A 19,847-nucleotide genomic window follows, 5' to 3' on the forward strand; every position below is an offset into this window, starting at 1 on the left:
ATACAGAAATGTATTGTTGGAAATTTCTGACACGACTCAAGATGCATTTGCATGACAAACACATTATTGTAAAACAAACAGCTATGTCCTTAACCTTAATATTCTAGTTTAATGCCAATACCTGAAGAGAATTGTGACCATTCTAGCTCCGGAGTTGATTTATAAGTAGGATTCATAGGTTTTCAATGACAAACCAAGTGCTTTTTGACCCAAATATTATCCAGTATGTGACAGGGGTGTCTTTTTGTTCCAGTTTACCATTCTGCAGGGTAGGGAAGCTATTTTACAGATCATTTTACAAAGCCATAGAAAACTGCATTGTTCCCATTAATTTTCCCCACTTCTACTCTGAAGAAATATAATCTCTGCTGAGTGTAGACTTCTTAGTGTCTTTCACAAGTAATCATTATCATTGTGCGAACCTCAGCATTGATGTGATGGCAAGTGGTAGCAGAGACAAGATTGATTCTATGCCATCCAATATCCTCTTCTGCATAGGAGCAGAAATCCCAGCTTTTATTTTTCCCAGACCCAAGAGCATCCATGCTAGATACAGTACACCCATGAACATCTTGGTACAGATTGGAGATCAAATCAGTGACCTTCTGCACAGTTCAGCTAGTCACAGCATTCAACAGCTGAGCTACTGCAATAATTAATTGGTTTTGTTTTAAAATAAATTCAATACCACAGATTTCAAACCATTAAATGCTCCTGTCTAAATATTTTAAATCAAGTATTTGGAGGTGGGTATATAGACTTCAAATTATGTTGTCAATTTCTAATCATTAGATTAATTATATACAAGACTTGATTTAAATTGTATTATAATTGGAGGACTCAACAAATTTTAACGATGTACACTAAAGCAATTTGGGATTTCAAGTTCATCCGGAAGATCTGGAAGAAGGAACTGAGCGCGTTGTTGCTAAGTTTGCAGCTGATACTAAGATATGTAGAGGATCAGGTAGTATTGAGGAAGCAGGGGGGCTGCAGAAGGACCTAGATAGGCTAGGAGAGTGGACAAAGTAGTGACAGATGGAATACAGTGGAGAAAAGTGAGAGTTTGTGCACTTTGGTAGGAATAATAGAGGCATTCCCATTTTTTCTAAATGGAAAAAAGCTTTAGAAACCTGAAGCACAATGGGACTTAGGAATCCTTGTTCAAGATTCTCTTAAGGTTAACGTGCAGGTTCAGTCAGCAGTTAAGAAGGCGAATGCAATGTTAGGATTCATGGCGAGAGGGCTAGAATACAAGAGCAGGGATATAATGTTAAGGCTGTATAAGGCCCTGGTCAGACCCGATTCGGAATATTGTGCGCAGGTTTGGGTTCCATACCTACGGAAGGATGTGCTTGCCTTGGAGAGGGACCGAAGGGGGTTCACAAGAGTGATTCCCGGACAGCCTCAGACTGAAGGGACGATCCTTTAAAACTGAGATAAGGGGGAATTTCTTCAGCCAGAGGGTGGTGAATCTGTGGAATATTGCCGCAAAAGGCTGTGGAGGCCAAGTCACCGAGTGTCTTCAAGACAGAGATAGATAGGTTCTTGATTAATAAGCGGATCAGGGGTTATGGGGAGAAGGCAGGAGAATGGGGGTGAGAAACATAGCAACCATGAGTGAATGGCGGTGCAGACTCGATGCGCCAAATGGCCTAATTTAGCTCCGATGTCTTCTAATCTTCTAATTCTGATGGATTGCCTTTCACTCTGGTTTCATTTCGGAAAGTGGATCGCAACTTCATCACTCATCCTGTCACTTAATAAAACAGATTTTCATCTATTTATATCACCATTCATAAGACATGAAGAACATTATAAATCCACAATGTTTAGAGGAATAAATACATAACTACCTGACAACAACAGCTACTTATGGCAAATAATAGATTAAACACAACCTCATGCCAAAATATTCCATTGAATAAAGGAAATTTGATTTGTACAATCACAATTGAAAATTTTCTTCAGAGAATGGTACTTTTAAAATACTTTAAATACGTGAGGAATTTAATTCACATAAATGCTACATGAGATTGACTCAATAGAAATCATACCAAATAAAAGATACTATTCACTAAATACTTCTGTGCCCCTGCTTGACAATAAGCTCAGTGGATATTAGAGCAAAGACTATAGGCCGACAGCAAAGGATGGGCTACAGATTTCTTAAGTGCTGAAATAATGTTTGAAATTGTTCGTTAAGTTTAACACAGAGGGCAAAAAGAGCTGGGTGGATGGGACGCTCTGGATTCTGTGCTCTCCTTCTGCTGCTTAAGCTTGGCCTCCGCATGTTTCACTCTGCGACGCTCAAGGTGATTGGCACCTTCGTGGATGCGTCTCCTCCAGCATTTGTGTTCTCAGGCAAGTGATTCTCACGTGTCAATGGGACTATTGTATTATTTAAGGAAGCTTTCAGGGTGTCCTTGTAACGTTTCCTCTGCCCTCCTATGATCTCTTGCCACTGCGGAGCTCAGAGTACAGCACTTGTTTCAGGAGTCTTGTGTCAGGCATGCAGGTAATGTGGCCGGCCCATCTCAGCTGGTCGAGCGTGACCAGTGCCTTGATAATGGGGATGTTGGTCTGGGAGAGGACGCTCATGTTGGTACACCTATCTTGTCAGTGGATTTGCAGCATTTTGCAGAGGCAACGCTGGTGATATCTCTCCAGGGATTTGAGGTGCCTGTTGTACATCGTCCATGTTTCGGATGTATACAGGGCCAGGGACCACAATTATTCTGTAAACCATAAGCTTGGTGCTAGATTTGAGGCCTCTGCCTTCGAACACTGTTCCTCAGGTGTTCGAGGATTGCACTGGCACGTTGGAGTCGATGCTGGACTTCATTGTCAATGCCTGCTCGCGCCGTTAAAGGGCTGGTTTAGCTCACTAGGCTAAATCGCTGGCTTTTAAAGCAGACCAAGCAGGCCAGCAGCACGGTTCGATTCCCGTACCAGCCTCCCCGAACAGGCACCGGAATGTGGCGACTAGGGGCTTTTCACAGTAACTTCATTGAAGCCTACTCGTGACAATAAGCGATTTTCATTTTCATTTCATTTCAAGAGGCTTTGAGGTTTTGGAAATAATCCACATTGTCCAGGGAATTACCGTGGATCTGGATGGTCGGGGGACAGTTTTGCGCAGCAGAAGCAGGCTGGTAGAGTATCTTTGTTTGCCGGATGTTTAGTCTTTGGCCCATTTTCTCATATGCCTTGGTGAATGTGTCGACAATGGTTTGTAGCTCGGCCTCACACAGGCGGTGCCTGTGCACTGCAGCTCGATGACAGAGGTTGGGGTGGTTTTGGTTCTGGCCTGGAGGCATCGGAGGTCAAACAGTTTCCCACTTGTCCAGTAGGTTAGCTGCAGTCCAGCGGGGAGCTTCAGGGTGATGGGGTGCTGGAGAAGAGTATTAGTGCGATGACACAGCCCTGTTTGACCCCAGTTTGCACGCGTTTTGGGTATGTCAAGGTTCCATTGGTGAGGATCTCAGTTTCATGTTATCATTGAGCAGACAGAGAATGAAGATGAATTTGAGGAGGATGTTTCGCAATCCCCCTTGGTTGACAAAGTTGAAGATCTTAGCGAGATCGAAGGCCATGTACAGAGGCTGGTGCTGCTCCCTGCACTTTTCCTGGATTGTCGCACTCTGAAGATCATGTCCATTGAGCCTCTTGATAAACGGACACCACACAGACTCAGGGAGGAGCTCTTTAACCACAGGCACAAGCACCCTCGACCTCTTCACTGGCCCTCCCAGCCCCACATAACTAACCTAACCGGGGGTCTTTCTTCTTCTTCCACCCCCCCCATCCAATCCACCATCATTTTAGCACTAGGCCCCGCGCAGTAGACCTGACCCACCCCATCCATTGTTATCATCGAACCCCTCTCCCAGTTTCCCCTATCCACTTCCTCTCAAAAACACCTCAACCAGTATCAAAGCTTCCCCCCCCCCCCCCCTCTTTTCATACCTCCTAGGCCCATCAAAACCTGCTCTTCAGGCTCCAATGTCCGCAGCCCCCCCCCAACTAACTTAAGCTTGCGGTGCGGGGTAGCCCCGCCCATGCCTCCCCCCGCCCAGTCCCAGGAAAACAACCAGAAAAAAACATATCCACTTAAACAAACATATCCTGCGCAACATACAAATCTCAGAAAAGCCGTCGCTATATAAACCAAAGACCCATATAACAGCATGAAGTGAAAACATAAAACAAAACTCTGTATACACTCTTCCAACTCACTTTCCCACGGTCCATGACCAATACTCCATCTCATTCCTCACTGTGGTGAATGTATAACCTATAAATCCACACTGTATATTACAGTGTCCCTGTGGGCTCCATCTGTGAGCCGTTGCGCGGCTCTGCCCACAGAGGGAGATGAGGAGCATGTACAGGCGCAGGAAGCATAAAGTGCTGCGGTCTTATGACTCCGCCCTCAGTTCAGTTTAGTCTCAGGCAGGCTCAGTTGTAAGCTGATTAAAGCCACAGTTTACTTCATTCGTGTCTTTGAATGAATGGATGGTCACATCACTCACTTCTGCCCCAAGCCTTCCGCCTTCACAAATGCCTCCGCCGCCTCAAAGTAAAAGGCTCTGGAGTTGTAGGTCACCCTCAACTTCACTGGCTACACCATGCCAAACTGCTCCCCACTGTTACACAGTGCCGTCTTCACTCGGCCGAAAGCCGCTCACCTCCTCGCCAGTTCCACAGTTAGGTCCTGGTAAATGCACACACCAGCTCCAACCCACTGCACCTCCCGTTTCTGCTTCACCCAACTCAGGACCTTCTCCTTCACATGGTACGTATGGAAGCAAACAATCACCGCTCTTGGCGGCTCATTCGCTTCGGTATAGGCCTCAACGACTGATTAGCCCGGTCCAGTTCATACTGAGAGTGATCATCGCCCTCCCCGCCAACATCTTGGCAAAGTACTCCGCCAGCTTTGGGTCCTTCACCCACTCGGGCAGGCCCACAATCCTCAAATTTTGCTGCCTTGATCGATTTTCCAAATCCTCCAACTTGTTAGCAGCCCTTTGTTGGTCTTGACCACCCTCTGCAGCTTCTCCCCCATCGAAGTGGGCTGATCACTGTGCTGCGACATGGCCTCCTCCACTCAATGCATTTTCTCACCCTGCTCCCGCACCTCGGCCGATGCCTTCGACACAGCCACCAACACCTACAACGCCACCGTCATCCCATTCCACAACACCTCCATGTGCTTTGCGAACTGTTTCTCCGATTTCAAAGCCATCACCTCGGTCACCTTTTCTGCCTTAAGCAGTGCGACCCCACCGAGCGAGCCGGCCTCCGCCATCTTGCCATCTTCTGGGCTGGCCCTTTCACTCGACGGTGAATCCTCACTCCACACCGTTCTTAACGTCGGCTTTGTTCTGATTTTTCTGACATTTTCCACCTTCCTTATGCCTTCCAACACTCGATCAAAAAATTGCCCCTGGGACCAGGCTTTAAACTCCAAAACAAGCCTTGAGCAGGAGCCACCAACATGAGACACGCACACACACACACACCCCCCCCCCCCCCCCCCCCCCCCCCCCCCCCCCTATACGCCGCACTGGAAGTCACATTGATCCATTTCTAATCAACTTAATCCTTCAGTAAAGCAATATTTAGTTTTTAAATAGAAGCTGGTTAAGTAATCTGTGACCTTTCACAGCCATCAGGGGTCATGTCTTATGAGACAGAAGGTAGCAAACGTTGGGTCCGGTTGACTCATTGACAAAGCTGCTTTGACAAAGTATCATCCAGACTCGAAATGTTAGCTCCCTTCTCTCCCCACAGCTGCTGTCAGACCTGCTGAGATTGTCTGGTATTTTTGGTTTCAGGATCCAGCATCTACCGTAACTTGCTCTCAACATTTTTTTGAATTAAACTGTCAAGTTGCTCATTTTGTTCGCTGGCCATAGCAATAAATAAGCAGACAATTCCCAGGTTTTAGTCTGCCACTCTCAATCAACCACTATCACCTGCACAAAGAGTGGTTAATGCATTCTCCTGACTTTTCAAGAGGAGAATCTAAAAAAAGATTCACTACTATCTATGATAATGAAGTCAACATGTGCAGCTAAATGCACATCATATCTGCAAAATGCTCTCCTGGTATTCTTCATATATGCACAAGGATAGGTAATTTCTAATCTTTCTTTCTTCGAATTAAAAAAAAAATAGATTTGGAAGGGGAAGAAAATTTTATTTGATAAATTGCAACTTTGACTCTAACCTTGGATTACCTTTTCTTTGCAACTGGAAAGCATGCTGATGATGCTAAGACAGACTGATTGCACAGACAGAGCTGGAGACCAGTCTTCTGTCAGAATGGAGAGACAAATATGTCCGTTGCTGTAAACGTGAGGATGAACTGGAACATTGTCACCAGTGAACATAACCTAAAAAAATAAGGAAAACAATTTCAGTATTTCACAAAATTGAATTACATTTCTGTTTATAACTTTATTACCTGCTGACTCTATTTTCCCATCTTTGTTATTACGTGATTGGCACATTTCCATGTTTTTAAACTGGATTACTTAGTCTATGTATAAAATTTATGAATTTCTTGATGCAAATCGTACTGGAATTTGGCCTGTGAACATATTCTTTGAATAAAATACTATTATAATAACTTTCATGAAAGAAACTTTGGTGATCAGATTACAAAGTTCGAATTAAGAGAATATGCAGCTAATCACATGGAGTTATTGATAGATTGGCAGAACTTTTTTTCTTGTATGTTAGATAGCATAAAAGGTGCAGTTAAGGGAAAACTATAATGCACACAGACTTTGATTTATTCTTTCCTGTTATTTCACTGTACAGATGATGTGACTGGATCATGGGAAAAACGATTATGATCCATCATCTCATGAAACTTACACGGGCTCATCATAAAGCAGTGCTAAAAGTAAAAGCACCCCTGCAACTGCTCAAATGGCAATTGTCTAAACTATTCAAGTCTGTTGGAGCAACCCATTGTGAACCAACACGGCACAGACACAGTGAACTGGTTTTAAATACCCTGACAATGATTCCCTCATCCTTCCCCACTGGACACCCGGCAATACAGATTCAGTATTAACACAAAAGTATAGCAAATGTTAAAATACTGCTTGCCTTTGATCCATGTCATAATTGAAAACTACTTCTTTCATCACTTGGCTACTGCTATATTTCCATTGTACTTTTCAATTTTTCATTGGATGAGCCTCTGACTTGAGTTATTGCTAGCAGCCAAAGAATTTGCAACAGAGCAGCATTCACTGCATCACTAGTCATTTTTCAGACCCCTGCGCATCTAAATTATCCTATCATGACATTTGTAAAGAAAGATAGGGTTGATTACACAAAGATCTGTTTCAGTAATGGGCTCAGAATCAAAGAAACACATAGCAGTGAACTTTAAAGTCAAAGTATTGATGTTTTTACAGCTGTTTAATACCCAAGGACATCCTTTTTGTTCAGGGCAAGAGGGGAGGAGTTTTTTTTGGGGGGTGCAAGGGGAGAGGGAGGCCGAGGGAATCAGAGGTGAGGAAAAGACTGCAAAGGTGAGAAGCTGCCCAAATTACTCACTTGCTCTGGGCTGATTGAGGAGATAGTAAAACATTGCCTCACTGCCTGTTCATCAGGATTGGTGAGTGCGCGGTGCGCTGCCTGCCTGCGCACGAGGTGCTGGCAACAGATGACCAGAGCTTAGGTGCCTGCCACCCCTTTGAACACTCCTGCTGGCCTCTTCATCTCAGGCTCAAAGGAGTTAGAGGAGAGGTTGCAGGCGAAGGAGAGACAGAACACTTTTAAACCAAAAGTATGCTCAGCTAACTGGGAGCCAAGAAAATTTGAAGTCACTGAAGTATAAACACCTTGCAAATTATTGCACAGTTTCTGGCTTAAGGTTGCAAATGTTCAGCAGTTCTTTTTTGCATGTTTGCACAAAGGCTTTAATGAGGTTAGGATCCGAGTGGCCCTGACAGTACCCAAACTGAGCTAGGTTAATGCTAACTCAGTGCTGTTTAATAGTACTGTGGATGATCCCTTCCATCATTTTACTAAGGATCAAGAGTTGACTAATGTGACAATAATTTGCCAGGTTGGATTTGTCCTGCTTTTTGTGTACAAGATATATCTATGATGGTAGATGCCGGTGTTGCAACTGTACTGGAAAAGCTTGGATAGGGGTGCAGCATTTTCTGGTGTACAAGTTTTCAATGCCATTGGTAGTATTTTGTCAAGGTTGCAGTATCAAGTGCCTCAGCCGTTTCTTGATATCACATGAGTGAATGGAATTGGCAGAAGACTGGCATCTGTGATGTTGGAGACATCGATCATCCAGTTGTCACTTCTGGCTGACAATTGTTGCAACTGCTTCACCCTTACCTTTTGCACTGATCATAGATACATAGAAGATGGGAGCAGGAGGAGCCTTATGGCTCTTCGAGCCTGCTCCGCCATTTATCAAGATCATGGTTGATCATCCAACTCAATAGCCTAACCCTGCTTTCTCCCCATAGCCTTTGATCCCATTCTTCCCATAGCCTTTGATCCCATTCTCCCCAAGTGCTATATCTAGCCGCCTCTTGAATATATGCAATGTTTTAGCATCAACTACTTCCTATGGTAATGAATTCCACAGGCTCACCACTCTTTGGGTGAAGAAATGTCTCCTCATCTCTGTCCGATATGGTTTACCCCAAACCAGGCTTACCTTCAGCGACTGGTACACAAGGATACTCGGGTCCCGCTGCACACTCCCCTCTCTCAATTTACAACCATTCAGGTAGTAATCTGCCTTCCTGTTTTTGCTTCCAAAGTGAATAACCTCATACTTATCCAAATTATACTGCAACTGCCATTGATTTGCTCACTCGCCTAAACTGTCCAGATCATGCTGTAGGATCTCTGCATCCTCGTCACAGTTCACCCTCCCACCCAACTTGGTTTGAGATGTTACATTTTGTTCCCTCATCCAAATCATTAATATATATTGTGAATAGCTGGGGCCCCAGCACCGATCCCTGTGGCACCCCACTAGTTACTGACTGCCAATTTGTTTTGTTTGCTCTCTGACAACCAGTTTTCTATCCACCTTAATACACTTCTCCCAATCCCATGCGCTTTAATTTTGGGCAATAATCTCTTATGCGGGACTTTGTCAAACGTCTTCTGAAAGTCCAAATATACCACATCGACTGGCTCCCCCTTGTCAACTGTGCTGGTTACAAAGAATTGATATGCTGGGCCCAACCATCATTTGAGGATGGGGATATTTGTGAAGCCTTTTCCTCTATAAAGCTGCTTAATTATTCATCATCATTCATGACTGGATGTGACACTACTGCATAGTTTGGATCTGATCAGTTAGGTGTTGAAGGACTGCGCTCTGCCTATCATTGGACTACTTGCATGTCAAACAGCATATGTTGTAGCTTCAGCAGGTTGACGCCTCATTTTTAAATATGCCTGCTGCAACCTTTGGCATGACCTCCTTGGTGGTAACGGTTGAGTGGGGGATTTTCTGGAAAATGAGGTTACAGATTGTGGTCAAGCACAGTTCTGTGGTTGCTGATGACCCATAGTGCCTCATGGCTGCCCAGCTTGGCGTTGCTAAATCCATTTGAAATCTATCCCATTTAGCATGATGGGTATGTCTCACAATAAAGCACAACTCTGATTGTGATTGAATATTCTCCACTGACTGGATAATTGCAACGCCAATACTACTCAAGAAGCTCGACACCATGGAAGACAATGCAGCCTGTTTGACTGGTATTCCATCCACCATCTTCAACATTTACTCCCTCCACCACCAAGTGACAGTAGTGTGTATTGCATACAACAGGCTCAGTAGCAACTCACCAAGGCTCCTTCAACAGCACCTCCCAAACCTGCTACCTCTACCACCTAGAAAGACAAGGGCAACAGATGCATGGAAACACCATCACTGCATGTTCCACTCCAAGCCATACTAACTACTATTGCTTGTTCAAAATCCCAGAATTCCCTTCCTAACAATGTGAGTGCATCTACACCACATGGACCGCAGGAGTTCAAGACAACGGCTCACTATCCCCTTCAAGCACAATTACTGATCAGCTATAAATGGCTTAGTCAGCGAGTCCACATCATGTAAAGCAGTAGTCTCCAAACGTTTTTAACAATAAATTTAAGAGTATTCAATCCTTTTTATTCCAATTAAGGGGTAGTTTAGCGTGGCCAATCATTTTGGGTTGTGTGGTTTTGGGGGGGGGGGGGGGGGCACGCAGACATGGGGAGAATGTACAAACTCCACATGGACAGTGACCTCGGGCTGGATCGAACTCGGGTCCTCAGTGCTGTGAGCCAGCAGTGCTAACCACTGTGCTACCGTGCTGCCCTTTGTCTCCAGCCTTTTTAAACAGACGATCACTTTTAGAAGCTAAATGCTGCGCAAGATCCAATCTTAAAAATGTGACTTTACGGTGACTTCCGGTAGCGACATGAAGGTGGAGGTCGCACATTGGGTACCTTGCGCCAGAGTTCTCGTTTTTTTGGCCCTTTCCATCCAATAAAGTCGTGGGAATTAGAGGATGTCGAAAACTCAACAAAAAAATACGGCACGAAAAGAGCACGAGCCCACCTGCAGGCCCAAGTTCGGTACGGTTTTCTGAGAGGTAAGATGGCAGGAGCAAGCTCACAGGGTGGGGTACTGCCCATTACAGTGGACCAGCTAGGTGATGGCGGTGGAGTCTGAGCAGCAGTTTGCCCAGCATTTTGAGCTCGGGAGGAGATTATGGGAACGCTCAAACAGTTGGTGCAAGATACGCTGACCTCGATAAAGGAGGCTCTTGGAAAGACAGTGCGGGTGCATGGTGACGTGTTGAAGGGGGTGGAGGAGGCATCGTCATTGTTGTGGCACAGCCTCCAGCTCGCCTTGCTGGAAGAGGAGCTGTTGAAGGTGGAGGAAAGCAAGAGAGCCCAAGTGGAGGATCTGGAGAATAGGTCACGGTAGTCGAGTCTTGGATTGAGGAGCTGGAGGGCCCAGGGTCGGAGTACTTTTCAGGAATGTTTGCCAAATTGTTGAGGAAGGAGGAGGACATCTCCTTTGAGCTGGATAGGACTAATCGGTCGCTCCAGCCGAAGCCAGAGGCGAATTTTTAACCAAGAACCGGAATAGTCTGTTTTCATAGCTATCAGATGAAGGGGAAGGTCTTGCGATCTTCCGAGCCTTGTGTGGACAGGTTCAGACAGGCCTGGGATGTGTGAATACTGGGAGATAGCAACCTTCAGTTGGAAGGTTTCTGGCTTTTTGGGAGGGGGGGTGGGGGAGATGATGGTGGGCCCAGGAAATTTAAAGAACTTTAGAGTTGATGTGCTGCTGCTGCAAGAGACCCAACTGAGGGTGAAGGACTACACACGGCTTCGGAAGGGCTTATAATATATATTCAAGGATTAATTTCTTTATTATGGGGAAGTCATTGGTGTCGGGGGTGAGGAAAGCAGAATACTCTGTGATTGGTATTTCATATTAAGCTCCACACTTGGTGGATGTGGTCTTGGCATGTACCGAGGCCGGAATGGAGGATGGATGTGGCGTTGCTTGCAGATGGTGTGGGAACATTAAAAGTGATTGTTGCCGATTATGCGGGGTTCAATAAAAATGGAGAGGTCGCGACGTCAGTGGTATGGGAGGCGCTGAAGGTGGTAGTAAGGGGTGAGATGATCCTTTATAAGGCGCAGGTGTACAGGGAAGAGAGAAGTGGCAGGTAGACAACATTGTGTCAGTTGATGGGAGGTTTGCGGAAGATCCCATTCCCATTTTGGCAAGGAGAAAGGAACTGCAGTTTGACATTTTTTCCCAGAGGGAAAGCAGTATGCCAGTTGAGGAGGGAAAAGGGTGTGGTGTATGAGAAGTAGGCCAGTTGCTTCGCTTGCTGGCGGGACAGCTCCGCCAGCAGGTGGCCTGCCAGGATATTGTTTGGGTCCAGGATTTGTTGGGGGGGGGGGGATATGATGTGCTGTGACTGCGACAGAACAAGAGAATAAGGCCTTTGAAGAGTTTTATACTGGTTGTACAGGTCAGAGGTCAGAGTCCCCAGGGGATGAGTCAGATATGAGGGAGTTTTTGGAGAGGCTGGAACGTTCCACAGAGGAAGAGGATAGGGTAGGGTTGGAGGAGCCAGTGGGGGACTGAGGAGGTTCAGACAGCGAAAGGGAAGATGCCTGCAGGTCAACTACCGGGGCCAGATGGGTTCCCAGTGGAATTTTAAAAGAAGCTTTTGGACGTTCTGGCGCCGCTGTTGATGGAGAAGTTTGAGAATGCGGTAGTGTTCCAGATAAGGATCCAGTGGAGTGGGTCGTAAAGGCCAAATGCCTGTTAAATATGGATGCCCAGATTCTTGCCAGTGTTGGAGGAGTGCCCCCCCCCCCCCCCCCCCCCCCCCCCCCCGTAGCTGGAGGGGATCAGACAGGGTTTCTCTTGGTTTCTGTGGCTATGACTCATCTTTCATTCCCCTACCCTACAGTATAAACATCTCCCACTTTCCATGTCTTCTAGCTTTAACAAAGGGTCACCTGGACTCGAATCGTTGGTTCTTTTCTCTCCCTACAGATGCTGCCAGATCTGCTGAGATTTTCCAGCATTTTCCCTTTTGGTTTCAGATTCCAGCATCCGCAGTAATTTGCTTTTACGAGGGGAACAGTAGTGGATGGGGGGGAAACGATATTTTGTTGCATGGTGGGGGATATAATGGGGCTTTTTCGGTATTTAAATTGAATTAGAAGAACGAGTGTTTTTTGGTCTCCCGCCAGGGACAGGAGCTGGCATGGTGTTTCGTGTGGCCACTTCTTCAGCTATCTGGGGGTGCAGGCGGCTTGAGATTGTGCCTGGCTCAATTAAGTGAATTTTACAAGCCTGATGTGCAGGGCCAAGGCGGATTTGTTGAGGTGGAACAACCTCCCCATATCGTTAGCAGGCCGGGTGCACGCAATAAAGATGACCATTTTGCACGTTTTAATTTTTATTCCAGTGTTTAACGGTCTTCTTGCCGACAGCGCTTTTTATGAGGGTGGAACGGTTGATTTAATCGTTTGCCTGGACAGGTAAGGTAGCAAGGAGTCAGAAGATGGTGCTTCAGACATGGTGAGTCAGGGGGTTTGGCTCTGCTGAATCTGATATATTATAATTGGGGGGCAAACGCCCCAGGGCTGGGGTAGGGAGCCCAATTCACAAATTAAAAAGTTAACATGCAAGTAATTAGGCAACAGCATGTTGATATTTATTGCAAGGGTTGGAGTGCAAGAGTCAGCAAGTCTTGCTACAATGATACAGAACTTCAGTGAGAGTACACTTCATGTACAGCACACAGTTTTGTTCTTTGTATCCAAGGAAGGATATACATATTTTAGAGGAGGTAACAAAGGTTAACTAGATTGATTCCTGAGATGAGAAGATTTCCTCTGAAGAGACATGTCTTATGCATAAAATGGGCCTAAACTCTCAGCAGTTTAGAAAAATGAGATGACCTCATTAGTACATAAAGGGCTTGACATAGTGGCTGCCAAGATGCTGTTTCTTCTGGCTAGAAAGCTTCGAATGAGTAGCCAGTTATTAGGACGGAGATAGACATTATCATTCTGAGGGTTCTGAATCTTTGGAATTCTGTGGCCTAGAGCGCAGTAATGTTCAGGCAATGATTATAGTCAAGACTGATACCATTTTTGGACACCAAAGGAAACAAAAAAAAAATGGAAACAGGACGGGAAAGTGCAATTGATGGAGAACGTCAGCCAATATTTTACTTAAAGGCAAAACAGTATGACACATGCTCCTATTATGTTCTTACCTTGTTCTGTAGATTTTTTTCTGTTAAATTATTTCCAATCTGCCATTGAAAATGATTGAATCTGCTTCTACCAGAGTAACAGGCAGTGCAATCCACGGCATAACTAGTTCTGTATTCGTTTGCCTTATCCCACCTCAGATGGTGTCCTCTGCTTAATGTCCCTCGTCCCTGGAAGCCATTCTACAGTGACTACCAAAATCCTTTTTTTGAACACCTCTATCAAATTTCCCTTTCACGTTCCTTGTCCAACAAGAACACATCCAGTTTTTCTAGTCTCTCCACATAAAAATATTTTTAAAAAGCTTTGGCATCCTTCCCGAAATATAGTGCCTAGAATTGGTTACAACACTAACTGGTGTTTTCGAAAGATTTAGCTCAACTCCCTTGCTTTAGTTCCACTATTTACAACAATTCTGTATGCCTTTTAAAAAACAGGTTGCCTTTCAGTCTGTGTTTTCCTCCTCTGCTGGCCTGCTTTGTGGATAGGATTTTCTTTAGGGTTCTGGTGCTTGCACAGGAGGGCAAGAGAGAGGCCGGAGCCAAAGGCCACTCACCTTCACATTACCCACTGGTCCTCCGATCACAGAATGTTTCTCCCCTGCATTTGCTGATGATTGACTTGACTTGCTTGCATAGGCGGGAGGAAATGGCCTGTGAGTGGGTAAGCAGCCCTTGTAGATTTGTCGCTTTCATTTCAGTGCATTTTGAACCGAGATTGCACAGGCCAGATACGGAGGCATGGCAAGCCAGATTCTGGCATGTTAGACAACCCTGTTTTAGATTATATTGCCTCTCATTCTGCCGACATGAATGAATTGTTTCACACTTCGCTGCACTACATTTCACCAGCCACATGTCTGTCCATTTCACCAGTCTATGACCTTATGAAGTAGTCTGTTAGAACCTGCATCACTATTTACTACATTGCAGAGTTTCACATTTTTGGCAAACTTTAAAATTATGCCCTGTATACCAAAGTCCAGATATTTAATAAATACCAAAAAGAGCAACAGTTCCAACGCTGAGTCTGAGAAACACCACTGCATATTTTCCTTGGTTTGAAAAACAACCTTTCCCACAACGTTCTGCCTCTTAGCCAATTTTATATCCCCACTGTCACTGACTCTGATTCAAGGGTTGCAATTTTGCAAAGTATATTATGTGACACTTCATCAATTGCCAAGTCTACATACACATCAGCCCTCTCCATAACTTCAAGAACTCAAAACTAGTCAAATACAATTTGCCTTCAACAATTTTTTTCCAAGTCCCAAATAATTTTACCTTAGATTAATAGAGCATAGAATCCCGACAGTGCAGGAGGCGGCCATTCGGCCCACTGAGTCTGCACCGACCCTCTGATAGAGTACCCTAGCCAGACCCACTCCCCCACCCTATCCCTATAACACCATCTAACCTTTGGACACTAGGGGGAAATTTATGCTACTGCACCCAGGTAGATTTAACAAAATGACATGTTAAATTTCAATTTATTTTATTCCTGAGCTGTTCTGGAATCCTTCATTATGAATGGAATCCACAACTATTCTCTCCTCTGAAAATCATTTGATTTTAACTCAGCTTTAAGGTCCTGTATTATTAATACCATATTACATTTCTCATCTTTCTGGCTTTCAAAATGTGTTTAAATGAATTCCAGATTCACATAGAATTGCATTGTTTTTATTTTTCTTATTCCCAATTGACTTCATCTCACAGTTTCTAATCCTCCTTCCTATTTCTAATAACCTTTCATTATTTTCTGCCCCTGTTCAGTTTATTGGATTTCACTCTCTTCTCAGGTCCGGATATTTCCCACCCTCCAGACACATCAGTTGATGTCTTTCCCACTGCTCCATTCACCTTTTCTGAAAAAACATTGTTGTTGCTGGATTCAGATCATCACCATCCTTTTCTTTCACCCTGAACTCACTAGTGCTTCAAGAGTCACTGACTATCCACATTCCAGTCCCAAATACCAGGAACCTATTGGACAGTTCCAGTATGCAGAGGCTCCCTCCACCTGCAACTGTGATGTTTAAGTGGTCAATCACTTCCCACTATCATCCACTGTTCTGTTCCCTCTTCCTTGCAGGTTCTTGCACAATATTTGGACCCTTCATAAATTATGTGAATATGTCTCTAAGTTTCTCCTTCACCAGCATTAGGCTGAGTGGCCTGTATTTGCTGGATTTATCTTTCATAACAAAAACAGGGGTATAACATTTGCAATCCTCCAACCCCATGACAGCATTCCCAAATCCAAGATGGATCGGAAGATTTTGCCAGAGCCTGTAATTTCCACCCTTAGTTCCCTTGTGATCCTAGGATGGATCCCACCTAGACCAGATGACTTTTTTATTTTCAGCCGTGCCAAATTTCGGTTTTTATTCAATCCACTTTCTTGACATCCTCCTCATGTTTTTACAACATTACATCTGTCTTCGCTAAAGAAGAGAATGCTGTCAAAGTGCTCATTTAGTACCTCAGCCATGCCCCACTGTCTCAAGATAACTTTCATCCTGAATAAGCCACACCCTTCCATTGACTTCAACTGATGTGTCTGGAGGGTGGGAAATATCCAGACCCGAGAAGAGAGTGAAATCCAATAAACTGAACAGGGGCAGAAAATAATGAAAGGTTATTAGAAATAGGAAGGAGGTTTAGAAACTGTGAGATGAAGTCAATTGGGAATAAGAAAAATAAAAACAATGCAATTCTATGTGAATCTGGAATTCATTTAAACACATTTTGAAAGCCAGAAAGATGAGAAATGTAATATGGTATTTATAATACAGGACCTTAAAGCCGAGTTAAAATCAAATGATTTTCAGAGGAGAGAATAGTTGTGGATTCCATTCATAATGAAGGATTCCAGGACAGCTCAGGAATAAAATAAATTGAAATTTAACATGTGTAATTTTGTAAAATCTACATGGGTGCTGTAGCATTATCAATTGCATTTATACAATTGTCTTCCCTGCTATTTTCTTTACCCCTCTTATTTCCTGTACTTTCTGTAATCAGCTTGGCTCTCAACGGAATTAAGAATCAACATTTATCATGGCATTTATCATATATTAGTATAAATTTAACAAAATTTGATAAATAATTTTTATCAGCTACTGATTTCAAGTTAGCTTGGTAATATGTTGGTCACCAAATTGTAGAATACAGATAATAAAGCATGGGGTTATGTGGGTTTCCATATAGCTCTAATTTATTGTTATTTTATATTAATTTTACCAGTTGCCTATCTTAAACATACACTTACAGGAATAATTATTGCAGCCATCAGGTTCTGTGTAAGTATTACCTGAGGTGAATCAAAAGGGTAACGGCCGCTGAACTTGAAGAGAAGCTGAAATTTCTCTCCTTCGTATAATGTACCTGGAGCTCCTTCCATGTCTACAATCCACCTGCAAAAATCAAATAAATTATGTGGTCTGTATAAAAGTGCAACTATTTATCGCATATCCATGTTAACATAGCAACATTGCCACCTAGTTAACTTTCTGTTGAGGAAAATAATGAGATAATTTGCAACATAAAGTGATGGGACATGTAACTCCACCTTTAATAACCCACTTGACCAATACTATTTCTATCATATGCAGAGGGAAGAACGCAGATCTGCAAGAAATAATTAGATATCACTCTTGGGGCAAAAGTAATCAAGGCATTTTTGGCGGGAGGTGGGGGGGAAGAGAGGACGAAGATGTGGGATCAGAGTATTGAACTTGATGATCAGCCGCGATCATAATAAATGATAGAGCAGGCTTGAAGGGCCGAATAGCTTCCTCCTGCTTATTTTCAACTTTATCAATATCCCACAGCAGAGGGGGACAGTAACAGAGTTATCACTAAATGAGTAATCCAGAGACCCAGGATAATCCGTTGGGGGCTGGGTTTGAATCCCCATGAAGGTGGATGGCAAAATTTGAATTCAATAAAAATCTGCAATTTGAAGTCTAATGGTGACCATGAAACCATTGTTGATTGTTGTAAAAAAACCCGTATGGTTCACTAAAGCCCTTTAGGAAAGGAAATCTGCCATCCTTACCTGGTCTGGCCTACATGCGACTCAGGATGCCCTCCGAAATGGTTTAACAAGACACTCAGATGTGTCAAACCTCTAAAATGTCTAAAAAGAGTGAAGCCGGATGGACTACCCTGCATCAACCTCAGCACCAGATATTACAACAGCAAGCTCAGTCCTGTTGATCCTGCAGAGTCCTCCTTACTAACGTGTGACATAGGTGGGAGAACTGTCGCACAAATATGTTAAGTAGCAGCCAGACATAGTGATGCTTATGAAATCATACCTTACAGATAATGTCCTATCCTACCATCAGGATAGACCCAGCAAATTGGCATGCAGTCAGGAGGGATACTCAGCAGACTCTGGTACCAGTGATTCATTAGCAAGGATACCTCCTGTGGACTACCATTTCGGATGAAGAATCAGTAGTTCCCCATGTTGAACAACACTTGGAGAAGCAGGGAACGTGGCAAGAGTGCAGAATGTTGGTGGGAGGGACACCTCAATGTCCATGGTTGCACCACTATTAGCAACTAGACTGGGTCTGCAGCGGATGGTGAGAACACAAAAGGGAAAAACGTATTTGCCCTTCATCCTCACCAACTTGCCTGACGCAGATGTATCTCCTCCAACAGGAGTGACTACCGCACAGACCCGTCTTCACATCAAGGATACCCTCCGTTGTGTTGTATGGCTCTATTATGCTAAATGGGAAAGATTTTGAACAGATCTAGCAACTCAACATTGGGCTTTCATGAAGCACTGTGGGTCATCAGCAGCAACAGAATTGTATTTAATCACAATCTGTAACCTTATGGCTTGTCATTTCCCCATTCTACCATTACCACCAAGCCAGGGGATGAACCCTGGATCAATGAGGACTGCAGGAAAGCATGCCAAGAGCAGGATCAGGCATACCTAAAAATGAGGCTTAACCTGGTGAAGCTATAACACAGGACTACTTGCACGGGATCTCCATCAAAGGGATTATCTAATCACCTCCAATTGACATTTAATAACATAACCATGATCAAATCATTCAGCATTACCATCTTGGAAGTTGCCATGGATTTGAAACTTAACTGAGCTAGCCACATACTAACTAGCAGTTGGGGCTGGGTATTTTGTGGCAAGTGATTCACCAAAGCTGTCAACCACCAAGGCAAAAGACTGCAGTGTGATGGAGTACACTCAACATCAACACGCAAGCATAACAATAGGGTAGCACAGTGGTTAGCACTGCTGCCTCATGGCACCGAGGACCCAGGTTTGATTGCGGCTCCAGGTCACCGTCTGTGAGAAGATTGCACATTCTCCCAGTGTCTGCATGAAACTCACCCCCACAACTGAAAGATGTGCAGGGTAGGTGGATTGGCTACGCTAATAATAATCTTTACTGTCACAAATAGGCTTACATTTACACTGCAATGAAGTTACTATGAAAAGCCCCTAGTCGCCACATTCCGGCACCTGTTCGGGTACACAAAGGGAGAATGCAGCATGTCCAAATTACCCAACCCCACGTCTTTTGGGACTTGTGGGAGGAAACCGGAGAACCCGGTGGAAACCCACGCAAAGGGACAATGTGCAGACTCCGCAAGGAAAGTGACCCAAGACGGGAATCGAACCCGAGACCCTGTTGCTGTGAAGCGACAGTGCCAACCACTGTACTACCCTGCTGCCCCTCGTTACATTGTCGCTTAATTTGGAAAAAACAATTATTTGGTACTCTAAAACTTTTAAAAAAGCATAACAATATCAGGGCAAAGTAGCCTTCTTGATTGACATCCTATCCATTACCCCAAACTCTCGCTCCTTTCACTACCTGCACACTGTGGCTGTAATGCGTACCACTCTACAGCACACGCTGCAGCTTCTTCGGCAACACCTCTTAAACAACGATTTCTACCATCTGGAAGGCCATGGTCAGTGTATACATGGAAAAGGCACCACCTCCAATTCACACATCTTCCGGA

At 44.3% G+C, this 19,847-nt stretch overlaps 1 protein-coding gene across 7 annotated transcripts in view; it reads right to left on the reverse strand.

The window, feature by feature from the left end:
* The window catches only part of flj11011l (probable ubiquitin-conjugating enzyme E2 W-B), a 120,099-nt gene that overhangs the window by 54,390 nt on the left and 45,862 nt on the right, over positions 1-19,847 (reverse strand). For 4 of the 7 annotated variants that reach the window (XM_038809624.1, XM_038809622.1, XM_038809626.1 and 1 more), the window contains exons 3-4: positions 17,104-17,248; positions 6,249-6,404 (exon numbers count right to left, since the gene is read on the reverse strand). In XM_038809624.1, the coding sequence (XP_038665552.1) occupies positions 6,249-6,404; positions 17,104-17,248 (301 nt within the window). Of the gene's footprint in view, positions 1-6,238; positions 6,405-17,103; positions 17,249-19,847 lie in introns of all 7 variants that reach the window. The other 3 variants (XR_005462118.1, XR_005462119.1, XM_038809623.1) reach the window with 2 other exon arrangements.

The sequence above is a fragment of the Scyliorhinus canicula genome, chromosome 10 (assembly GCF_902713615.1).
Source record: "Scyliorhinus canicula chromosome 10, sScyCan1.1, whole genome shotgun sequence".
NCBI lineage: Eukaryota > Metazoa > Chordata > Chondrichthyes > Carcharhiniformes > Scyliorhinidae > Scyliorhinus > Scyliorhinus canicula.